Here is a 25,193-nt window from a genome sequence, read left to right as displayed (position 1 = left end):
TAATAGAAATGTCAACTGTCGATCCCATCCTACATTTCTCGGGCACCAGACGTTAATGGCACAACTCGCCTAGCACTAGGACCAAAGGGTATGTATATATATTTATATATAAGATGTATTTTGCCTCCCAAAAGGCAGTGAACAAATTCAAACTGTTTGCTATAAGACATTTTCTGTACAGTAGAAGTGTATTTACTTCTGCTGTCTCTACGCTTTAAAAAAAGTGCTTAGTGACTTCTACTTTGTTTACAGAATTAGATCTTACCACTGCTTTGTCACTGGACATGAGTTTACAATACTCAATGTTTGACAACTGATAGCAGACTGCATAAAATTTGCTCCCTTAGCTGGAAAAATTAAAAATCAGGTAGTTTTCTCAAAGCAAAAAAATAAAAATAAAAATGCTGAAATATGGATATATTGACTTCTACAAACATGTTCATGTAGCAGTGGAAAGATTCCTTTTCTGTAAGCAAGTAATAGATTTGAGTGTGATTGTGCCACATTGATCAACAATTTTCCTTCCATTGATTTTAAAGCTATGAAGGACAGAACAAAATAACCTGATCATTGCAGAAATTAAGAACGTGTTAAATCTTAAAGAAGCAATCACAAGATCCTTACGCTCTCTTGCTTTGATACTTGTTTGAGTCACTTTTCTTTTTAAATTCAAGTTATATGAAGAAACTTTATCAAGGTGATTTTTAAAATGTGAATTTCAGGTTTCTGTTTGTGGTTCATTATTGGATTTCCCTGGTATTAACATTTGGTCACTGACAATCAAGAGGCACCGATTTTGGTGTCCTCTAGAAAGAGATTCAAAGATATTTCCTGGTCACTTGGAGGGCACCAATGACATCAGCTTGCTTAACAGCAAGCACTCGATGTAATGTAATATTCTTATGTTATGTATGGACAAGACTTAGGATCTTACTCACAATTAAATAATAATTCTTCCCACATTGCACGGGACCTGTAGCAAGGAATCTCTGAGTCTCACTTATCCTTGTATGTTTAAGTTTTTGCTGAATCATGTAATTTATTATTTTACATTTTTTAGATCAGCTTACACTTCTAAAACAGGTTTGCAAGCCTTGGTGTTCTCTCAACTTTAACACTGTAATAGTGTGTTTACTTCATTTCTGACTTCTTCCCTATGTTTACGTCTTATTTGGAAATTATGCTTTTATTCAATTTTCAGCAATATTGCAACTACCATAAACTCATCTCCCATATTCTAGATATGTTGTAGCAAGCCCCAACTATTTATATCTCACACACACACACCCACACACCCCCCCCCCCAAGGTTAAGCATTTGTTTCTGTCTGAAGGAGACTTAAAAAGGTAGAGCTGGTTATAATTTCCTTTTGATTTTTTTTAAACAAATACTACCACAAAAGATTTTTCAGAGAGAGTCTGGAAATACAGATAAATTAATTCAGTTTGAAAATATTTAGGAGGGTAGGAGTCAGTACAGGATCCTGTTCGATTAAGATCCATTCTCTTCCCTCCAATTCTCTTAACCTGAAAAAGGTTCTATAAATTTAGTAAACAATGCACTTCTCTGAACAAGAGCAATTCAGTCTAATCTGACCTTTTCTTGCCTATGTAAAATTTCAAATAAAATCTAAGATACCAATGAGAAAAGAGCATATAAATCTACTGTATTCTTCAGTATTACCTTTGAAAGGTACATTTTTATTTCCTGCCCAGAAATTCTAGAAGGCAAACTAAACTAAGGGACTGAACAGTTTCCTCATGACGAAAGGTTTCTAATTATATTTAGCATCTTATTTCTACAATAATTCCTCAATTTATGAAGAGGGAACAGTTGGTCTCTTTATAAATAGCTTCATTTGTTTCTTCCTTAATCAGAAGTGTACACTCTGAATCTGGACACTGCAAAAGAGAGTCAACTAAAGTCTACTCATTGAAATTTCTTGCTTGCTGTTTTGATATAGAATTCTATAAGGTTGCAAAATAATTAAGAATAATTCCCTGTAAGGAATCAGAAAAGTAACTGGGATTGATGAATATAATCAAAAGCCAGACAGATACAATACTGTGTACTTTAGTGGCATGAGAATTCACATAAAAGCATACATAAAGTAAGCTATTCATATTTTTTCAATAAGTACCATTAAATTTTAAATAACATTTAGAGTTGAAGTCAGGCTCTTTATGTTAAAAGAGAAAACAATGATCCAAACAGCTCATTTTAAGTAGCTGACCCTATTAACATTTTGCTTTTTTACAGTCTAAGTTTTAGTTTTCTTTCTATATTTATCTTGGGTGGAATAGTTAGACAGTATGTTTTTTAAATCTACACATGGCCAAAATGCGCTTTTTCACAAGGTCAGTCTCATTCATAAAAGCCACATGTTGCTATCACATTTAGTGAGTTACCAGTGATTTAAAGATGTTAAGTCTGGCTTATCACGAGCCTCAGTAGGTAGAGTGTAATATTTGGATTCCAGGGCCATAGCAGATTATAGTTTTTTTATATAAAGTTTGTCTGCCCAGTACACGCTTAGAGAATGAAAACATCTTTAAAAGACACTGTTTGGACTGAATATCAAAACAAGTTTTGAAAGAGTTAGTTTATGTAGCTTTCAGCACTTCTAAGGTACCTGAAAGGGAGAAGTGGTAAGACTGACAGCTGGGACAATGGTAGAAGTTGTGGCTCAGAGAAGCTTTTCACTTTGTGTGAATCCTGAAGAAACTCTACAGTACCATTTAATTAAAGCAACCCCCTTCATATCTCCCTTGTCAGGGAGAAATTTCCTAGTCTGTTTGGCTGCTTTGCTAAATTAGAAATCCAGAAAAGAAAAAACACCTTATTAGTCTGAAATTCATCTAGACAGAAAAAGTTAATTTTATTGAAACATTTAGCATTAGGATCTTTTGAAGAGAAATTGAGCAAGAGGCTCTACTAAACCCTAATTTCTACTTCGTTGCCCTAGTGGTCAATCTGGATAACAAAGTCTTAAAAGTTAACACACATGCAAAACTCCCCCTACCTCAAACAAAGGGTTTTGACTACAGTGTAGCTATGACAGAAGAGGATTGGTAAAGAAGTGATAGGGTCTTCAGAACTCAGGTTGTTTGACCACATTTTTCTGAATTTTTGTATGGTTTGCTATCAGATTCAATAAGATAATTTTGTTTAACTTCAGGGGCCTGTCTTGTGCATGGTTTATCAAAAAATAAACTCAGATTTGCTTTTATAAAAAAAGGAAAGCTGATGTTTGGCAGATTCAGTATTTAAGAGTACTACAGTGTCAGGTGGTGCACAATGTACTTCATTTAATGTGAGCTTCCTATATGTGAATTTTTTTTTATTTATGTCTGGGTAATGAACAATCAAGCATTTTCTGTGTAAGCCCAGTGAACTCTATAAATTACAAGCAATTGCTAGAGAGAAGGTGGGTGAGGTAATATCTTTTATTGGACCAACTTCTGTCCATGCTTTCAAGCTTATACAGAGCTCTTCTTGAGGTATGGGAAACTAAGCAGTTTATGTCAACATAACTATGTTAGTATACACACTACAGCCTTGCTCCTGCTGATGTAAGTACCTTACTACACTGACATTATAACTCTACCTCCACAAGAGGCTTATGTCAGTGTAGTTAGGAAGATGCAGTGTCCGCACAGACACTGCATTACTTACATTGCCTGTTGGTTGTCATTCTCCATGCTGGAGCTGTGAAATTGACAAGAAAGCCCAGGACTGATACTGGGCTCCAGCTAGAGCAGGACTACTCCCCATCCTGGCTCCCAACTTCAAGCAGAGAGGGGAGAAGCCCTGAGGGGCAGTGGGCTCCTAGCGAGCTTTGTGGAGCTGAGAGCCCTGGCTACTCCTCTTCAGTCAGTGGAAGCACTCCTGGTGAGGACGCATACCACTGACAGAAGGAGGGTAGTATGAATATCAGCAGCCACTCTAATTACTCCTGTGGCTGCAAGTACTTAAGTTTGTAGTGTAGGCTTGCCCTAACACAAAGCATCACTACTAAATACAAGGTTTGAACAGATTGTTTAGCATAAGTAATTAACACCTACTTCAAGAGACCATTCAAGGTGAAGTGGCCTGTTAACACTCCAAAGGAAAGGAAGTGGAAAGGGGAGAGAGCAGGTAGGGGGTTGTTAGTGGGTTACAGATTGTTGTAATAAGCCATAAATCCAGTCTCTCTTCAGTCCATAATTTTTAGTGTCTAGTAAAGTTATGAATTTAAGCCCCAAGGCTTGTCTTTTAAAAGTGTTGTGCAGGTTTCCTTTGAGGATGGGGACTGATAGGTCAGATACACAGTGAACACTTCGTGAGAAATGTTCACCCACAGGTGATTGGAAAATGATAAAAGACAAAAATGTCCTTTGTGAGTTCATTTGAGATTGTACTGATTGTCTGGTTTCACCCACATAGCTGCTATTGGGGCATTTAGTGCACTGGATGAGGTAAATCACCTATTGTGATAGGTATGTGTAGGATCCATGGATCTTGAAAGGTGTGTTGTGGGAGGTGTTGATCATTGTAGCAGCGGAGGTATGTCTGCAGGTTTCTCATTGGCACAAAGAAAATACCAGTATAAGCAAGTATTTACTATTTTTATAGATAATTGGCCACAGATCAGTAGCCCCAATTATGGCATCATCTGATGTAGTTTCCTTTTACATATATGTATCTGCCAACAATCACAATAAAGCTTCAGAAACCTCATAAAAAAACCCCTCAGTCTTCCATAAATTGAACCTACATAGCCAAGTATTTAGTAATACATGTTCATCATTGCAATACAAGATTGCAAGTTCATATTGTTCAATAGGATCATTAGCAGTTGTGATACAGTCACCAAGCAAGACACATTACTTACGTAACTTGGGGCTGGTTTCCAGTAGACTTTTCAAACAGGCAAATGAATCAAAACCATTTCCAAAAAACATTATGCACATAACTCAAAAATGACACAGCCTACCTGTCAGAATTGATTGGTCTACCCTCAGAGTTGTAGATTTGATAGAAGTAATTCTTATATCAGCAGGAACCTTGTCACCAACTATGGATTCAAAACAAAAGGTAGAGAGTTTAGTTATTCAATAATGATTTAGAAGCAATCATTCTATAGCGTTAACTTTTTAGGCGTTTGCTGAATCACTGCTGAATAAATGTTCAGTTAACAGTGATACTACTAGTATTTCCTACAGTTTTTGTAAGTTGCAATATTCTTTACAAACGTGTTATAGAATTCACTTTGAGATGCTAAAATAATTCAAACTTGTATAAGCACTAATAAATAAGTCTGGTACAAGTTTCTGAAAAAGAAAAATGAAAGCAACTTATTTTATGTTTCCATGAAGTCACTTCTCAGAACATCTTTAGATAGTATAGACAGAACACTGCCTATTAGAAGCTGAATGAGTTCTAGAAGTAATTGGAGAATATACATTTCAAAACTTTTCCATGTGTCAAAAAACCCACAAACTACTGTGGTTTCTGGGCACCAGTATTAGCTACTGGCTTTGAATTTCCCCTCTGCAGAAATTCTTTGCTTACACAATAGCTATTTCTTTCATGCCAAATATGAAAAAGTTAGTCTTCAGCTATCCAAAGATGGGAAAACTTTGAAAGTTCTCTGTATTTAACAATCAAATATTTTCTTTTAAATACAAAGGCTGTAGTACCACTTGCTAGGGACCAACTGTGAATGTAATCCACTTTTAGAAACGTGTTTAAAATATAGCATAGAACTTTGCAATGGTTAACATTGCCATACAGTTTAGCGGTCAGTTTTAGATTTGGATAGTATATTGGCTTAATTTTTTCATGGCCTCAAAACAAGATGATCAGCTAACCATTAAGATACCAAGTTCTGAATCCCTATTTTTGAATTGTGATAACATTCACATTATATATTTTCTGTCCAAGGACTGACCTTATATGTTTTACCTACTAGATATTAAGGAAAACATTTGAGAAAGTCCTTTCCATCCAATGCTAGGAACAGTTTTTTAACAATGTAGCTGAAGACAGGATAGTAAGTAGAGAAGATGCTCCTGAAGATGCTAGAGAATAAGAAGCATGTGCCCGGAGCTATGTAACTGGCTATTCTCCAGCATTTTTATTTTATTTTTTTTAAAATTCTCCAGCATCTTCATTGGGTTCTTAATCCCAAATTAATTCCCCTTTCTACTTTCTCTCTCATCCTGCTATTCCTGGTTTTCAAGTCATACAGCAGAATGAGCTGTAGCTCTGTCACCACCCCATTTTCTGAATCAGCCCAAGAAATTGGTTTGTGGAGGCAAATAAGCCTGTTGAAACTTAATGACTCATATTTCTGTACGTGTCTTTATATGCTGCATTTAAATTTCCAATTGATGAGTATAATCTTTATATAAAGTCCATTTCTATTCTTAATATGGAAAGTCTCCAATTTCAATTATTGTGAAATAAAGCATACAAGTTCTGAAGGCTAGAGAATCTGAATGTTTTGAACACTAGCTAGAAAGAACGGATCTCGTCAGTGGATGGAGTCATTATGACAGTCCTTCTAACATGTCCCCGCAGTAAAAATTAAAGCAAGCTGCAATTCCTGCAGGAACTGCTTATGCAACCGGCAGCAATAGTGCACATAAAGAGAGTAACCGTGTAAATAAGCCAGCAAGAGTGTTACAACCTTACTCGCTCAATGTAAATCAATTAATCAGCAGAAAGGCCATGGAGGAGAGAGAGGAGTCTGAGAAGGATTAAATAAGCACTTTTTTTAAACTGTAAAAAGCTAATTTAAAAAATGCCATATTCTGTATGACTTCTCAAGGATAAAAATAGTGCTAGTTGGAAAATTCTCTCTTCAGGTGACAAACAGATGAACTACATTAATTTATAAAAAAGTCCATAATATCTGTATATATGAAAAAGGCCAATTCATTTTCCATTTTGTACCATTATTGCATGTGAAAACTAATCTAAGCTACAGTGCCCTTGAGCAGTGAGAGAAAATAGCATTAGACAAACAATGACCGAGGCCAAAAATGGGAAAACTATTTGAATATGCTCCCCGGATGTCGTGAGGAGGTTTATATGTAGACATATGATAGCAGCTGGTTTTCAGCTATCACAATTCCACAAGAACAGAAGGTTAATACTTCAGTACAATGTGGTACAGGTCTTGTCAATCTGTATGCGTACAATGTTGCTGTACTTTCAACAGCTGAGCATCTACTAGTATCTCAAATGCACCAATACATTTGACAAGGCTATATTAGAAGGCTGGATCTCTTTAACAGGAACTTTATATAGTTACATATAAACAGAAAGTCACTGTAAAGCAGCACTTTTAAAAAGCAAGACTGCATATTTTTTAATTGAATAGAACATTTAGGAAAGTATACTTAAAGAACTGTCTTCTACTACTTTTGAAGACCTATAAACTGTTCAGCAAAACTGGGTGCAGAAAGCAGAAAGTTGAGGAAATGTAAACTTCAGGATAGCGCTTTGGTCTGCTAGATTAATGATATCCAATGACCTGCTAGTCCATGAAATAAGTATTTACTTCTAGTCACTAACAATTGTTTTAGGCAATAGGTACTGTGACCAACTTAACATTTCATTGTTCTACAGTTTGCCGGCCTGTCCAAATGAAAAATTTAAGACAGACATCATGTACACAAACACTGAGGTTGTACTAGTGCCACAATACAGTACATAGATTTGACATTTCAGTAATCACTTAGAGAACTATTCTAAATCTGTTTCCTCCTCTATATTCCCAACCCCAACACTCAAATTCTTCCTTCAGAACAAAAACTGTTCTGTTCTGCAAGTAAGCAAAAAGATTTTAAAAATTACATAGCTCTTTGCAGATTTCATGTTCTGCACCATCAATCCTCACACATCCCTGTGGGATAGGTAAATAAGTATTATCCCTTTTTTACAGACAGGAAAACCGAGGCACAAAGATGAAGCAACTTTTTCTATGAGATAGGAGTCAAAATTTTGACATTATAAACAGTAACCACTACAATTTATTGCAGTATCTAGGTACTTTGGGGATGACCAAGGATACAGGTTGCAATCCCATACCATTTAAGTCAATGGGAGACATGCCATATTTCCATCAGGCCCATATTTGCTGAAGACTGCAGCATTATTACATTGACAGACATTTTCAAATCAGGACATAGGACTTTACCAGGATACACACACTAAGATGCCAGATAAGCCACCTTAGAGAGTAATGTCTCTACGCACTACACAATTGAGTGTACTGACTTCCCGGCCAATGTATCACAACCTGAGGAACTACCTTGTGGGAAGAGGGTTTTTCAGTTTCCTCAAACATTCAGAATTGGCATATTTGTTCACAGCCAATGCAAAGTCTGTCCATTGAAAACTGGGCTGAAACCACCAAATCAATCAGACATAGACCAGACCACCAATTGTAACATCTGCAGGTCACTGTGAATTTGGATATCAGTAAAACCAGCACTGAAGAGCTATATATCCCATCATCAATCTAGGGTTTCCACTACCATCATACTTTCATGTTCCATCTAGAAAACCTTTTGGACCAAAAAAAGTTCCTACTTCCTGTCTATTCAAAGCAGAGATTAATAATAAATAGTATTCTAGGCTAGAACATCACCCAGCAAATCATATATTTAACTGTTCGTCTGAACAGGTTTAAAAATTGATTGGGTAGGTAAGTGTTTCAGGTTCAATATAAATGGGACCTAGAACACTATTTGAACTGTAGTTTGAATTCCAGACTCCCATTACACTTTTGGGGTGCACACTGTTAGGTGGAATCAAGCTAATAAACTTTCATTAGATTGTGGGGAACCCTTTCTTATCTCCAAAACCCTGCATATTTTAAACACTCTAATTTTAGTGTTGGTTTAGTGAAAAGGGATTGATGAAAGAATGTTCAAAACACCTTAGGAATAGCCATTTCTCCATTAGAAAACATAATGGTTCCCAAGAAAGCCGCTTTGTTTGATGTATTTAGACAGTCTTCAAAACACATTAGGGAGCTTTAAGATACATAGAGCTGTTAATGTGTTCAATTAACCAGATGTCTCTTACCCCTGAATTGAAAGCTTGCCAAGAAATGTCAAGGTTTGCATGCCTAGGTACTTCATACAACATAAAAAAAAATTCCACAAATCCCCAAAGTTGAATGGACAGTCTGAGTACAATGACAAAATAGCATTCTGAATCCCTGAAACTGCAGCAACACTGATTTCATTATGGAATAAAAAAGCCTTTTACAAAGACTACATTTTATTTACAACGCTAAGTGTAAATAGTTTAGTCATCATTTCAGTCTCTGCAGAGAAACTCAAATATGCCAAGTATGGCCATAAATATTTCTTTTTATTTATATTCAGTGTTAACAATTCTAGGCCCATATTGATTCTACTGACAGGTTGTTTTGTTGGTTTTTTAAGTGTCCATGGCATCATCAAGAAATGGGATTTTTTCCCGTTAGTTACAGGTTTTCAACTAAAATGATAGGATGTATGTGGGAATCTTTAAGCTTTTGGAAGTAACAGACAAAGTACATTAAAGTGGCAAATTTTGGAGAATAGGGACAATATTTCAGAGTGGTAGAGAGGACCATGAAAAAGTAGACTGTACAGAGTGCCCAATTCTGGGTATCAATTAAAGAGACCAGCATAAACTGAAAGTATCCAGAGGGGAACATGGATGTTGAGGGTAGGGGAGTGCTTATACAGAAAGGCTCAAAGATTATTGTAATAGAACTGATTTGAAAGTTAGTAACTGCAGTTTTTAAGGTGCTGAAGGGACCACTGAAGGTTTAGATAGTCAAGTTCTGAGTTTGTTAATCTCCAGGACTTGTGCTATAGTAAAATAAGGGGAAAACAGATAGAATTTTCACACCAACTGTGAAACATTTTGCCCAAGTCAGCAAACAAACTCTTTCATTGCTGCAGCACACACAGTCCAAGGCAAATCCCACAGAAGTCTCCTCCTTTACTGTCAAATATACATGATATACGTATCCTAATGAAATACTGATTTAAAAAAGTGGTAGTAACAACATAACCTAGGAAGGCATTGTAGTGAAAGGGTTAAGAACAGTTTATAGCAAATATTACAAGTTCTTGTGAGTAAGGTATTATTCAGACAGTTTAGTCTAACACAATGAGATCCTCAGCTAGAGCAGTTATTTTGGAACCCATAAAATGGATATATTTGTGATCCTCTCAATTAAACAGCATCCCAGTGGAAGATATTTAGCAGTAAATTGCCCAGCAGCTGTGTGGTAGTAAACAGAAGTAACTAATTAGTTAAGGAGAACATATGATTTTAAAGCTACAGCAATTGTTAATACATAGTATTTAATAAATGCAAACTAGAAGATGTATGAGAGATTTCATATATACATGGTCTAGTTAATTCCATGTAATTTTTTCCCCAACTAAAAATTCTGAAAAATAAATGCAGTTTGGGACCAGTCATGCTAAAATTTATACTGGGATGGAAATGTGGGTCCATAGATTTTGTTCTTTCTTCTGGAAACTGGTATTTACTCCAGAACAGTTACTTTGGGGCAGTAGTGTCTTTAATCATGTGTACCTATTAGGACAGTTCATGTTATTAGTACTTCTGTTATACAGACACTAAAATCTAGGTACTAAAATCTTTGTGGTCTTTACTGTTTAAAAAGCAGTTCTATGCCCACACACTACAGGGAACAGCCTTAGAATATGCAAACACAAGAAAAACTAACTGTTTGAGAAATATTTCCTTGACACAGAATAGTGAATGCTGTTGAACTGCAGAAACTGTCAGAACAGGAAAACTTAAGTTTAACCACTACTGTATAGTAACCTTTCATAAGAGACTGAACTTAATTCTTCTCCTCACCCCTAAGAAGAGAAGTCATGTATGAATATGCAAGGTCTGAACATAGGGAATATCAAGACTTAACCTGATCAAGAAGAAGACCACCAAAAGTGTTCTCTTTTGGGAAAGGAGGGAGATTATAATAATGAACAATCACAGTCCCTTCAGTTCTAACTATGCTAACAAATATTGCTTGCAATTACCACCCATAGAGAGAAACAAAACAGCATGTGTTTATGAGAAATATAAATGGGGGTGGATTACATTTAAATTGAATAATACAGACTGGATAATATCCAAAAAAATATTCTCATGTACCATCTATGTTTTTATCAATTATACTACAATTAAACTTATACAATGCATACAGAAGTCTGATTATCCTATTGGAGTATGTGATTTAATATAAAAGAAATAGGATTTTTGGGAAAGGGAGAAGGTAGAACCCACATGTAAGTTACCAGGAACTCCAAAGCAATCACCAATTTAATCTAGTGACAAAAGAGCAGCTTGTTTGTTCAGGAGCATCAGGCCAAAAGAGACCACTGTCATCAACTAGTCTAACCTCCTGCATATGGTCCAGAAGATTTATCTGAATTAATTCCTGTTTGTAAATTGAGACTGACTGTTTTTCTAAAAGATATACTCTAGTTCAATTTTCCAGTGATGGAGAATCCACTTACCCCACCCTTGGTAAGTTGTTCCAATAGTTAATTACACTTTCAGTTTAAAATTTACTCATTTCCTGTATGAATTGTATAGATTTAACTTCCAGCCATTGAATCTTATTATACCTTTGTCTGCTAGACTGAAGAGTCCTCTATCAAACGTCTGTTACCCCTGTAGGTAGTTATAGGCTGATCAAGTCACCCCTTAATTTTCTTTGTTAAGCACATAGTAAAGAAGGCGAGTGCAATTCAGATTCACCGTATACCCATCCAGATAAATGGATGACAGGCACAACTCAGCACTGAAGCAGCAGCAAACAATACGTACAGTACTTTGCTAACAGGTGCATGTGTTCAGATAATGAAAGGTAAACAATTGGTATTTTGTCAGAGTACTCTAGTTCTGAACAGCAAGTTTTCTTCACCCTAATAAAAATTTGCCAGGGCATTATGGTATTAACAGAATATTATTTTGATGTTCAAGAATTTTGTTCAATACTGTTTGTGGAAGTATCAGTTCTATTCAGGGTATGAGAGAGCAGATACGTTATGAATCTCAAAAATCAGCTTCGTTCTCTCTAGCTACGCTTAATAATTCAGTAACTCAAAAGGGACATGCTGCAAGACCTAGAAAAAGCATTTAAATTCAAGGTTCCCTTTATACATTTTTTAAGAATGCGTGTTGGAAGTGACACATCTTGGTTTTGCCATGGTTTCAACCTCTGACAATTCCACTGACATCAGTGGGATGCACAATGAGGTTAGGTTCAAATTCAAACGTAGTGTCTCAAAACAGCCCCTGAAATATAAGAACAGCCTTTGACACAGCCAAAACGACCGCTGAATGGTGTACAACCAAAATTCCTGCTGAAGGCTGTACAGCCAGATATAGGTGTTATCCACTGAACATTTGTCAATGTTACAGATATTTACCTTCGGAAAATAAGAGTTTTGACTTAAGATCAGTGCTCTAAATAAGCTAAAATACATGATTAAAAAACCAATGCTGTAACAAACTGCTATACCACAAGAGCCTAGATTTGCACTCCTAATGTTAAAAGGTGAACTGAAAATCTTTTCCTGAATTTCCTCAACTGTACGAACATCAGTGAATTTTTTTCATATTGCTACAGTTGAGTACACCTGGAAAGGTGTGTATAGACTGCTTTTAGGAGAACTTATTACAGCAAGCATTTTTACAACACACTTTAAAACATATGCTAAATAGTATATATACACACTACAATCAATAGTCAATTTTCAAGAGTTAAAATACTAATTTATTTATTTGAAGTGGCAGAATATAATTTGATTTGTTCCAGAATGGATATTTTTAGAATGGATTTTTAAAATGGACTTTTATACAATTCAAGTTTACAGCCCTCTCAAAGACTAAGTTTAGTCATTTAAATATGAAGATTGGTTTAATATGTTGGAATGGATAGATAAGATATGTTTAGCTGCACAGAAATACAACTCACAGTAGTATTCTCTGTTAAGTCCACTTTATTTTCATAAAAAATTATAAGAGCAGAATAAGATCAACCATTTCATTGATTCCGCTATGAACTTTGAGGGCTAAAGCCTGCTCATCCCCAACGGCAGATGCAGAAAGATCTGGTAAATAGGAAGTTGGGGAAGAAAAGGAAATCCCAGAAGCCCACACAAGATGGACGTATTGATTACAAAACAAGGACTCCGTGCATGAGAGAATATAGGGGTTTTGGGGGGCAGTGGATTTGCAACACTGGATGTCCATTGGTCATAATGAAAAGAAGTGAATGAGTTACTGAACTCTTGCAACCATGGAGCACTCTGGGGGAGGATTCAGCTCACATGGACCCCAACCTCTGACAACTGAAGACTAAGTTGTATCAAATGTACTTGTTAAACAGTTTCACTACACCAAGTGACAATTCTAAATTAAATTTAACATTTAAAATGAAATCTTTAAAGGAAAAAAATTTAATTTATTAAAATGGACAAGTTACGCAGTAAGAGGGATGCAAATTCCAGGAAGTTTGACTGTCTTAAAACTGACAAGTTCTATAGCAGAGCAGTAAAGCTGAAAAGTCATTTGAGGATAACATCTGGATATTTGTTCTGTTCATCAACTCTAGGTTACTAAGCTACACCAAGTTTGTTTTCAATACTAAAGTACTGAGAACTGTGCCCACCAGAAGTCAGTGAATAAACCTTAAGGCATATGTTCCAAACCCATTAACTCAGTCCTCTAAATATCTGATCTTCAGTTACTGTGATAATATTGCAAGATAAAGTTTTATTAGCTGTGTGAGCTTTTAAAAGCCTCCCATATAAATGTGTCCTGTCTCACAAAATTATGCATGTTTTCCACGATCTCTGCTTAACCCTGTATGAAAGATGCTATTTTCCTGAAACAGATATGGCTTTAAAAAGTAATGTTTGTAGAGGCTTCAAACATATAAAGATGTAGGTCATGGTCTCCATTGTTTTGCCTACCAAGAGTGTCTTCACTTGGCATCTAAGTCTTAATCAACTGCCCTCCTTGTCTTCAACTCACTTTATTTCACTTTGAAAGGATGTTCAGACTAGTCTCTCAGCCCCTTCCTTCTCAGAGATCAACATGCATTTCAGCTACTGTAAACTGACACCCATATAACTCCAGAAGCCCATTAACAGGAAAAAAAATTACAAGAAGAGGTATGTGACCTCTCCATCCTCTGCAGTGATTGCAAAAAAGTTGGCTTCTTAACCAACTATTTCTAGGTGTGTCTAATTCAAGAGTGGTAATGTAATCCATTATTCATTGTCTTTAGGGTAACCTAGCTCACAACAAACTCCACTAGAGAACAATTAATTTAAACATTGCAGTACTACAAAGTTCTTTTAAAATCATTCTTATAAAGTAAATTAAGCAAGTATTTAGCTTTTTAAAACAATGCAATGTTAATCTACAGCTTCCTGACAAGATTTCTGTCTATATCAGACCCAAATATAAACTGACTATTTAGAATCAGAACTCCTCTTGACCAAGGAATATTTTAGGGCTAGTCACTACCATGCATTATTATTATTCTACTCTGAAAGACCTGTAAAAAGTACCTCAAATTTAGATGTCACTGACATATAGGAAAAACCTACAACCTGGTTATTTACACCACTCAATGGTGGGCCACACTTGCCTGGACATACAAATGTCACTGGCACTCTGCCTAGAATTCCATGCCCAGATATGTATCCTAGTATGAAGTGCTCTGTCACTTCCCTACATGGTCATCTTTTTGCAAACACCATGTCAAAGGCCATCCAAATACTCTTACACTTGAGACAGAGGCATGCACACAGTCTCTCTCACCTCCAAGTCTTGACACTAACTATGCTACATAGTACTGCTCTTCTCTACCCAGCCAGGAGCTTTCCCTTGTTTGAAACAATTTAATGTATTATTTTCTGTATTTAAAAGTACAGAATGTATAGCTTCCATATCTGAATTCATATTATGCTGAAGCATTTATAATATTTTTACAGCTTTGTGTATTGAGCCTAAGCCCTAAGGGGCGAGATCTTGAATGTTTGTTATAACTATTGTAGTCACCTGAATTCAAAATGTATTAACTAATTTTTGCTAATATCCAAGGGAAAAAAAAAGTTGAAATCAATATTACTCAAGAAAGAGCGTTTGTAGACTCTAATGCCTAAATGCTTATGTAGTTTAAAATATGGCAAATTGAGAGGCCAACCGAATACTTAAGTCACAATCTATAAGATGATTGTTTGCAAACCAGATTTAAACAATATGATCATGCGACAAATAACTAAATTTTAAAACATTTCCTTCCAAAAACTCAGTTTTGCTAATTTGAATATACTATACTGTAACAAATACCAATAAGTTTAATATGAGTTTTCTGTTGTAAGGGGGCACAAAAACTGTTTTCTTTTTATAACCAGTATTCCAACTGGTATCCATACATGCATGCTATTCAATAATTATAGTAAGGTATAGCATTTATTGACATTTGCAGCTACTTGACTGTCCCAGATAATGAAAAAGGAGCTTAAAGAATTTGCCTTCAGTGTCTAAAAGCCAAATATCAATTTTATGTGCAACCATGGACAATGTGAAATAGCTGTAGAATTATTCCTATTTTTAGTGCAATCATGATCGTAAGTGAATCTAATTGAACAAATTATCTACTATAATTCTAAAAAGCTCTTACTCCCAACTTCAAATTATATCATGCCCTTTGCTTTTATTGGTAGGAGGGAAAAAGAAAAAATGTGTTTATGGAGTGAAATTATTTTTATTTAGGTATCAAAAGTTTGGAATAAAGCTCTTACAAGAAACAAAAGGACTCAATTAACTTAGCTAGCACCTAAATCAGTGCTTTAAAAAGTTACCCAGTATCCAATCTGCGATTATTGATTGCACACACCATCACCTACAGTACAATTTAATTGCTCTACCCAAAAACAAAGGAAACAAAAACCAAAACCCAGACCATAACACCAAACCCTCCCATATAAAAGACCACTACCTACCCAAACATTCACCACCTTAATCTTGTATCAAACACACACAAATGCTTCAAATTATCAGAAAATATGGTCACTAAATTAACAGATTTATTGCAAAAATAGGTCTCTAGAAGTACAATTCAGATACACAACTGCAAGTGCAAGACTGTGTACTTGCACATCTAGTTTGCACCTGCAATTACAAATTTAGCCAATTGGGGCCAGATTTTCAGAAGAGCTCAGTCTCCATAACGGAGGCTTGATTTTCAAGGGAGTTCAGCACTCAGCAACTCCTACCAAGCGTAATCAGAGTCACTGAGCAGGCACGCTTTTGGAAAAGCTGACCCTAAAGATTTAGCTGGTCATGCCCACTGTACTCAATTTGTACATTTATGGCAACTTCATTCATGAATTAGGCTGCAAATACACTTTTTGCACATCAGGCCTTTTGAAAGCAAGGTCTTTAAAGCTCTAGTGTGTCCTCCATTAAAGTAAAGATTCAAGAAAGCTTAGCTGTCATACTCCTGTTATTTCTGATATTTTTGCTTGAATGAGAGCTTCACTTGCAGCCCAGCCTCATCTCTCTGGACAGATTTTGTAATAAAACCCAGATTATGAGTGCCAAGGAAATGAGCAATGTCAAGTTTAGCAAGACTACTTTCACTTCAAGTTCCAAGTGCTCGGGATAGAAAGAGGTGGATAATGAATGCCTTTGCTTAAATATATCTTCAGCAATCCTCAAATGTCCTAAGAAAAGTGGACAATTAAAAAAAACAAATGGTTTTGCGTGACTAATGCATTCCAAATATTCCCATAACAGTGTAATGTTCTGAAATGTCTCTTTCAGTTTAGTGTAACTGATATGAACCTTCATGCAAATGTCAGCTGAATCAGTTAAATCAGATTTACAATAAAACTAAATTATTGCATCATTTACCATTTAAGGAGCAAGGAAGACATTTTGTTTTTAATTCAAGTTGCACTTCAATGTCCGTAATTTTAGCCACTAATATATATAATTTCATTCTAGAACATTTTTCTGGCCTTGGGCAATATTCTTAAGAATTCTCAAGCAGTTGGCATATTCTGAAAAATCCCACACTAGTCAATGACGGCACAGAAAGGAGATCTTGAGGTGTTGTGGAAAGCCTGCTGGTTTCTCATGTGTTCCATGTGTAGTTTTGCAGAGAGTTCTTTGCCCCACCAGCAACCAAAAGAGGCTCACCTAACATGATGCCTCTGTCTTTTCCATTTTACAAAAGTCATTCAGCTGAAAACATGCAATTCAGTTTCACCTGCAACTCCAGTGAACTGGCAATGCAGTAAAATCAGTCAGTATATTCCTACACTTGGATGTTCCAAAATGCAATATATACCCTTAGGTTGCTTAACCACTTGCAATTCTATTAATAATTCTTTACAGCGTAATATACCAAAGTAATGTGTCCCTCTGACAAAGCAAATTGCTTTCAGAGATTACTTTTCTATTTCTGGCAATTCAAGTCAGCTCCAAAATTTCTTCAGTAAGCTTCTAGCTCCAAAGTCCATCACTTTTGTGTGTCTCCTCTTGAGAAAAAGAATCAACCTTTTGCTGTTACAACTAATAAATACAGCAGAACCTTGATTTTACAAACCCCACCAATGTTATGAATGACAGTTATACACACTACTTTTCCCAAGGAAAGTTTAAAAAAATCTGGAAAGCAACAAAGAACAAATAGACATCCCTTCAATGCACTGGAAGGCAGTTTGCAGTGCAACCACATTGCAATTTATGCACCATACCCACTGTAATTGTGAGATGTTCAATTTCATGAACTTTTCATTCCATTAGTTTGTAAATTAGAGGTTAACTCCAAAAAAGGCTGTGTTTAAGTTTGAGTGTGACTGTATGATGTCAGACGTACAGAACGTGCAATACAAGAGAAAAGTGTGACACTAACTGAAATCCATGGTCTATTAAAGCCGTTAATATAATCAGCATTTGATGTTTGTATCTGGTTTTGGCCAACAGCATCCCTATGGGAACTCCACATGAGGGTGTGCACGTGCCTGTACTTTCTAGATCAGAGATTTTCTCAACAATGTCTGGGGGCCCATCCCTGCTCGGATATGAGAGTATATAGGATTGGGGCAGACCTTCCAGCAGTCCAGTTCTTTCTCACCCACGGAAGTCCAGTGAAAGACTCCAAGACAGAGGGGAAGGCCAAGGTAATGGTTATGAAGAATGAGGTCTTAAGGGACAGATGAAGGAGGGAATAGCTCCTCATGGATTCAAATGAGGAATTTCCTCTGTACACTGAGGACTAAGTTTAGGTCCTATGATGGAGCTGGTTCCCTAACATGTGGGAAGAGGTTGAACAGGCCTTTGATCACCACTGCCCCCAACCACTATGAGGGTTAAGACTTAAAACCTCTTGATGGAGTGAAAAACTCTAATGGAAGCTAGGTGCAATAATCTTGTGATTTTTAAATTGAACAGGTAATCAAGAATGTGTGTAAGACAAGACTAAAGAGGAGGCAAAGATCAGGGACTATACCAAGTCTGGAAGTGTTTCCATTTCCGCAGGTACGTTTTCCTTGTTGAGGGTTTTTGGCCATGAAGCAACAGAGGTTTGGATGGTGATGGATCCTGACTTTGTGGGTGAGGAGATTTGCTGTCAGGGGAAGATGGAGAGAGGGGGACATAGAAATGCAAATCAGCTCTCAGAACTATATTTATCTTGGCCACAATGGTGTTTCAATTTCTTCAGAAGCTTGAGCAATAAGGGAGTTGAGGGATAAGTGTATTAGCAATATGGGAGGCCAAGGAATGATTGGGGCATCCCCTGTCAAGTTGCGATCATGCCCTTCCCTGAACCAGAAGTGTCTGACCCCAGGTAGGACATCTCTTGGAATACACTTGTGGTCCATGTTGAAAAGCCTGTGAGGAAGTCCGTGTTCTGTAGTTCTTGGAGATAAGCTGCTGAGATCTGCATGCAGTGCAACACACATCAGTTCCATAGATTCAGTGCATAAGAACCGGGATCTTTCTCTTCCGTGAAGAATGATATAATATGTTGTCGCTCTGTTGTCCAGCATTATTCCGACTGAGTGGCCCCTGATGTGGGGTAGGAAGTGCTGACAAGTGAGTTCAGAGTGGTTCATTACAATACACTAATATGGAAGATTGACTCCTGAGGGGTCTATTTGCCCTGACTTGTAAGGTTTTGGAATTGCATGTCCTGGCCTATCAGGGAGGTGTGTGTAACGATTACCCTTATGAGCAGAAACTCCAAGAACTCAACTCCCAACTCCTTTTGTGGTACCTTCTACCAGTTTAGAGAGTCAATAACCCTCAGAAGTACAGATACCTCTTGATAAAGTTCTTAGCCAGACCTGAGGACACCACGAGTGTAGTGTTTCTAAGGGTGTCACAAACATACAGGCTGCCATATGGCCCAGAAGTTGCAGGCAAGCTCTTGCTGTGGTTTGCGGGCTCTGTTGTATTGTTGAGAGGAGACTGGACATAGGGGCAAATCTGTCCTGGGACAAGTATGCTTGAGTCCAGAGTGGCCTCGATAAAGTCTATTTGTTGAACTGGAGTGAGAGCAGACTTTTCTAAATTGAGGCAAAGCCCCAACGAGTGGAAGAGAAATAAGGCTATGCAAGTTGCTGTCTGTACCTCGAGAAATGAGCAACATTTGAAAAGACAGTTGTCCAGATAAAGAAAAACGATACTCTCATCTGGCAAAGATGGGTAGTGACAGCTAAGAGGACTTTGGGTAAGACCTTTGGCATGGCAGAGAGGCCAAAGGCAGGATGTAATACTGGTAATGGTCTCTACCTACCATAAAAAGGTAAGAAATGTCTGTATCTCTCAAGGTTTCTGTGACTGAGACATGGAGGTAGGAGGGACACAGTTTTTATGACATCTGCTCTTGAAGGAGGAGGAGATCTTACACTTGTCTGCTATTATATGGGTGTCTCCCAAACAAACAGAGACACTGAGAATGCCAATCACTGATCAGGATAGGGTCCTAGCAGGAAAGACAGCACTGAAAGACTGGGGATCCCAGCATATCCCAGAAGTGTCAATTACTATTACTAGGCTCACTATAACTGCATGCTGCCAGGCACAAGACAGAGGCTCAGGACAGGGTTAGGGAATGTTAAAGTTTCTGAAGGAGTAAAAGCTAGGCCAAGAACCAACGCTAACTTCACTTTGAGAACATACTTTCCCTGCATATTAATTAAAAATAGCAAGATAGTCACTTTTATCTCACCTCTGAATGGCTACTATCTTAAAGTGGCAAAGTGGGAAGAAGGATCAGAAGAAAAGTTGATGTACAGCTTAAATTACCTTAAAAAAGAGTAGCAATTCATCAGACTGCCAGTAGGGCCTATAAAAATGTGAATACAACTATTTGTGTTACATTTTCAACAAGTTTCACCTATGGGCTTTGTTTGCACAGAAACTAAGTAGCAAAATCCTTCAAAACAAAAACAAAAACTAATAACCAATAACCAATGGCAGTCCAGTTAAAAGTAGCCAACACTACGTGTTTTCACTTTCAAGATGGCAGTCTCTCTAAATTATAAGAGAATGTTGTTTGTATTTTTTAGAAAGTGATGCAAGATTAGAAGTCGAATACCAATGTTTCAACAGAAGTCATCCTGCTTTATTACAGGCATTTTTTAAACATTAAAAGGATGCACAATTAATAAAAAAAGACCTATTTGAAAATTACCAACTATTGCCAGTAACATATAAAATGGTGACATTTGGAAGATTAGAGAAAAATTTGGTTTTGTTAAATTTACTCTGTGCAGTTATTTTTCCTTTTTGTTTGTATGTTTTTCACAAAGCAACAGCGAGAGAAAATAAAAGCTACTAAAAACCTGTAATCCAGTTAGTAGCCAGGACATCCTTTGCATTTATGTCTACCAAATAAAGGTAATTGTAATCTAAGATAATTCATGGATACAAGTACTCATTTAAAGTAAGGTAATTACAGATGAATGGAGGAGGTTGAATTTTCAATAATACATAAACGGGGTGCCTAACTTGCACTATGCATGCTTCTTTCAAAATCTCATCCAGAACCTCAAACTAGTAAAAAAAACAAGGCCCTTTAGACATTTGTAATCTGTATTATTAATAAAAGGCATCTCACCAGCTACTTCCACAATATCACCAGGGACAATGTCTCTTGCTTTAATCCTTTGTACACTTTTTCTGTCTTGTCGATACACTTTGCCCATCTCAGGTTCATATTCTTTAAGAGCTTCAATAGCATTTTCAGCATTTCTTTCCTGAAAGAAGAAGAAAGACGAAAAAAAAATCAGATGTGAGGTTTTCAAAGCAAGAGGTTCTGTCAATTCTGACTTAACTAAAATGGTCAACTTTCTAATTTTCCACATATAGCATTACATGAACACTACTTAATCGGTAATTCTGTGTTCATTAACATAGAAGATAATGATGAGACCCACCCCATTATATGGTTACAACTTCAAAATGAGGTTCAAAATAGAATTCAGATATTAGAGGGCCCCTTAAAGGTCTAGAAGCCATTGCCTTGAACTTTGTAGAGTTACTTCTCAAGAATGTCCCTTATGCTTTGTTAGCTGGAAATCATGTGGTTTATATAGTTTAAGTTTAAAGGATCATAAGGTTATGTTTTGATGCAAAGCAACACTCTGGAAGAAATATCTATAAAAACAAAATGACTGTACCCATAGTTCAGCTGTGCCTTACTAAAGGAGTCCGTTGAGACTCAAATATACCTCCATCAAACATCAGTCTGGTGTTTTCATTATTTACTGATAGAAATTAAGATTGGATTTTTCCCTATCATTAAACTTCCTCCAGTACTGCTCTTGTAACCCTCCTTTAGGTCTTTGTTCCAAATTTAAGCCTTGTCTGGTTAAGAGGCATGGAGAAGTAACACATCCACTTATAACAGCTCCTTTGTTATCTAGTTTGGAAATAACTATTGTCCAAAAGCTCTTTTCTTTGCACTTGTAAAGTAAGGATACTACATGACATTTCACACCCATTACTTGCCAACAAAGTACCTACAATTTCCCAGATATAGTGTCAAAGCTGGTGCTTAAAAAAAAAAAAAAAAGATAGCAATACAGTTAAGAGTACAAACAGAAATTTTAAATATTTTTAGTGTCTACATAAAAAAACTGAATCTTTCCATAATTAAGCTATGAATAAATTACAGAAGATTAGACCTTAAAAATGACAAGAAACAAACTTTTCTCTCTTTTCTTAAAGCATCTATCTATAGGTCTGTCTACAATGCAGTGTGGAGGTGCAAATCCCAGCTTCAATAGATATACATGCCTGGATCAGATGATCTAGTACACTAAAAATAGCTGTGGGGCCACACTGGCACAGGTAGCAGCAAGGCCTAGCTGCCCAAACACATAGCTAGGATCTCTGACGGGGTTCCACTCTGATGGCTAATCCAAGCCAGTGGAAGTATTATGAGAAATGAAGAAAAATATTAGTACAGACATCTTAAATCTGCCCTGTTGAGTATAGACATTCTAACCAGATGATTTTTAGTTGTACAAAACTTACATCAACCTTTCCAGACTTGCATCAGATGCCAAAGATTTTCTAGTACATGTCAGAATTGTATAAAGGTAGAATTAGCTTTGAAAATTCAAACCCTGAGCCATTAGAGACAACCTAATTTGTCAGCAGATAGCACACAACTGATTGCTCCTGTCTAGCTCTCTGTGTAGTACCAGTTCCAGCAGGCGGAAACAAAAGAGGTATGGGGTACATACTGAACTACACAGGTTAAATCAGATGATCTGGTGAATGCTGTGAAATAACTGGCAGGGGTGAGAGATGGAGATGCCATAAATACTTAGGTGTACGAAATCTGAGGAGTGTGGTCTAAACCAGTGTTTCTCAACCTTTTAAGTAGCAAGTACCCCCTAACTTATTAAAATTTTAATAAGTACCCCAACACTCAATTTTCCATGGAATTTTATATTTACAGACTAATGTGAGCCATATGTTGGAAGAAGGGCTGAGTATATAAGGCCATGATACGACAGATGTCAGATCTAGTGTGGGTAGGGTTACCACCTTTACACCAAGGATGCGCAACTCAAGTATGTACCTGGGCTAGAAGTGATGTTGGCCAAAGCTAGGAGGCTTTGAGCAACATGCCAATGATGGGGAATATAAAGCGCAGTGCCACATTTTTTGCTATAGATTTGAGAGGAGGAAGGGGTGAGAGAGACAGGTAAGGAGGGCGAGAAAGAGGAAAAGAGGGTAACTGGTGAAATCTGGGACTGTCATAGTTGTCAATTTCACTGGTCAGTTAGAGCAATGAAATTGACAAGTTTTCTGGGCACTGGGCTTTGAGACAGGGAAGGGGGCTGTCACCTGGGCAAGTTGCAGGCAGCTGCTGCCTGGCTGCCAGACCCAGAGGTAGGCGACTGCCACTCAATCCAAGCTAGGGCAGAGGAGGCTTCTGCACCCGCTGGGACCCAGGGATATGGGCAGGTGGCTGCTACCTGTCTTCAAGCCAGGTCGCTGGAGGCTGTCCCTCGGCTCGGAGCCGCGGTGCGGGTGGCTGCTACCCAGCTGCGAGTCCAGCTCGCAAGATGCCGGAGGCTGCCACCGGACTCCTACCTGGGATCTGGCGGGAAGCGGGGAGCTGCTGCCCGCCTCACCAGAAGCTGGGGGCTGCTGCCTGCCTCCCAGTTGGGAGCTGCGACTGGGCAGGAAGCAGGCGGCTGCCATGTGTCTTCCCCAAAAGTGAGCGGCTGCCACCTGCCTCCCAGCTGGGACTGGGTGGGAAGTGGGTGGCTGCTGCCCGGCTTCCCAAGACTGTAGTGGCTGCGGCCTGCCTCCCAGCTGGGAGCTGCTGCCTACCTTCCCCAGAAGCTGGGGGCTGCCACCCACCTCCCAAATGGGAGCTGTGACTGGGCAGGAAGCAAGGGGCTACCACATGCCTCCCAGCTGGGAGCTGGGACCAGGCGAGAAGCGGGAGGCTGCCTCCTGGCTTCCCCAGAAGTCAGCAGCTGCTGCCCGCCTCCCCTTCACTCTATTTTTTCCCCGGGTACCCCTTGCCTGTGTCTCATGTACCCCCAGGGGTGCGCGTACCACAGGTTGAGAAAACACTGGTTTAGACCATAGTTCAATCTTTTTGATACCAGGGACTGGCTTTCTATACTGTGTCAGGGATCTCTCAAGGACTGGTTTTTGAGAAACATTGGTCTAAACACATTGCATTTCCCCTCTGCACAGGATGAAGGGAAGTACTTAAGCTCTTGCTCATGGGTATTGGTTACTCTGCATATACAGATAAGTAATCAGAATTTTAATTTGTTATGCCCTGGGGTCTGCTAAGTTTCAATAACCCTATTAAATTTGAGGGGCAAAGAAACAAGAATGATCAGATCAGCAATATAGAAGATCTCTGATATGAGATCTTTGTTAACTCAGTCTTCCAAGTTAGCAGCTCAATAATGAAATCCAGGTTAGCGAACAAGATTCATGAGCTATCATACATACATAAATGCCATATCAGAAAACAAGTGATCCTTTGTGAGCTAACTCCCGTAATCTAATATTTGAAATTAGACAGTGAAATAGTCATCCCTTCAAAAGTTTAAATCCAGTTCTACAAGCTGATTTTCTTTGAAATAACCAGAATACCTTTTAAAGTCATCAACAATTGCATCTACATCACCCACAAAACAAAACAAACGAAGAGGGAGAGAGAGTTTCATGACAGTTCAGACAGAGCTCCTGCCTGGATCATCTATTAGTATTAACTAAACTTTAAGAGCTGGAAGAGGAAATGTTTTTTCATCAAAGATAAATTAAGTTAAACATTTAAAAAGGTTTCTTCCAACAAAGCACATAGCGACTTCATCTTTACCCAGTACATCTCTTTATACCCAGTACACCCAGGATAGCTTCAAATTCATTCCCTCACATTTCTATTTTATGTTCAATTACAATGTTCAAGTACTGGATAATAAATTAAAGCTATTACTTTTTTTATTCTGTTCTTTTAAAAACTATCTTTTTGCAGTGTTTCTGACTACACAAGCTCATTTGCTTTTGGAATTTTTCAGCTCATCACCAATTAACAGAAAAAGATTTGATGTAGGATTATATATGCATGTAAA

The 25,193-nt window shown here is 37.6% G+C and overlaps 1 protein-coding gene across 4 annotated transcripts in view; it reads right to left on the bottom strand.

The window, feature by feature from the left end:
• ATP2A2 (ATPase sarcoplasmic/endoplasmic reticulum Ca2+ transporting 2) overlaps positions 1-25,193 on the bottom strand; it is a 79,477-nt gene that overhangs the window by 33,151 nt on the left and 21,133 nt on the right. For all 4 annotated transcript variants that reach the window (XR_010918225.1, XM_067539619.1, XM_067539620.1 and 1 more), the window contains exons 5-6: positions 21,194-21,332; positions 4,976-5,056 (exon numbers count right to left, since the gene is read on the bottom strand). Coding sequence is in view for 3 of the 4 variants with exons in the window: in XM_067539619.1 (XP_067395720.1) it covers positions 4,976-5,056; positions 21,194-21,332 (220 nt within the window). In the remaining variant the exon portion in view is untranslated. The remainder of the gene's footprint in view (positions 1-4,975; positions 5,057-21,193; positions 21,333-25,193) is intronic.

The sequence above is a fragment of the Emydura macquarii genome, unplaced genomic scaffold (genome assembly GCF_026122565.2).
Source record: "Emydura macquarii macquarii isolate MOO-44397 ecotype Brisbane River unplaced genomic scaffold, CSIRO-AGI_Emac_v2 contig_554, whole genome shotgun sequence".
Lineage (NCBI taxonomy): Eukaryota > Metazoa > Chordata > Testudines > Chelidae > Emydura > Emydura macquarii.
Note: the sequence above shows the minus strand (reverse complement) of the source record. Positions and strands in the feature narration are given on the sequence as shown.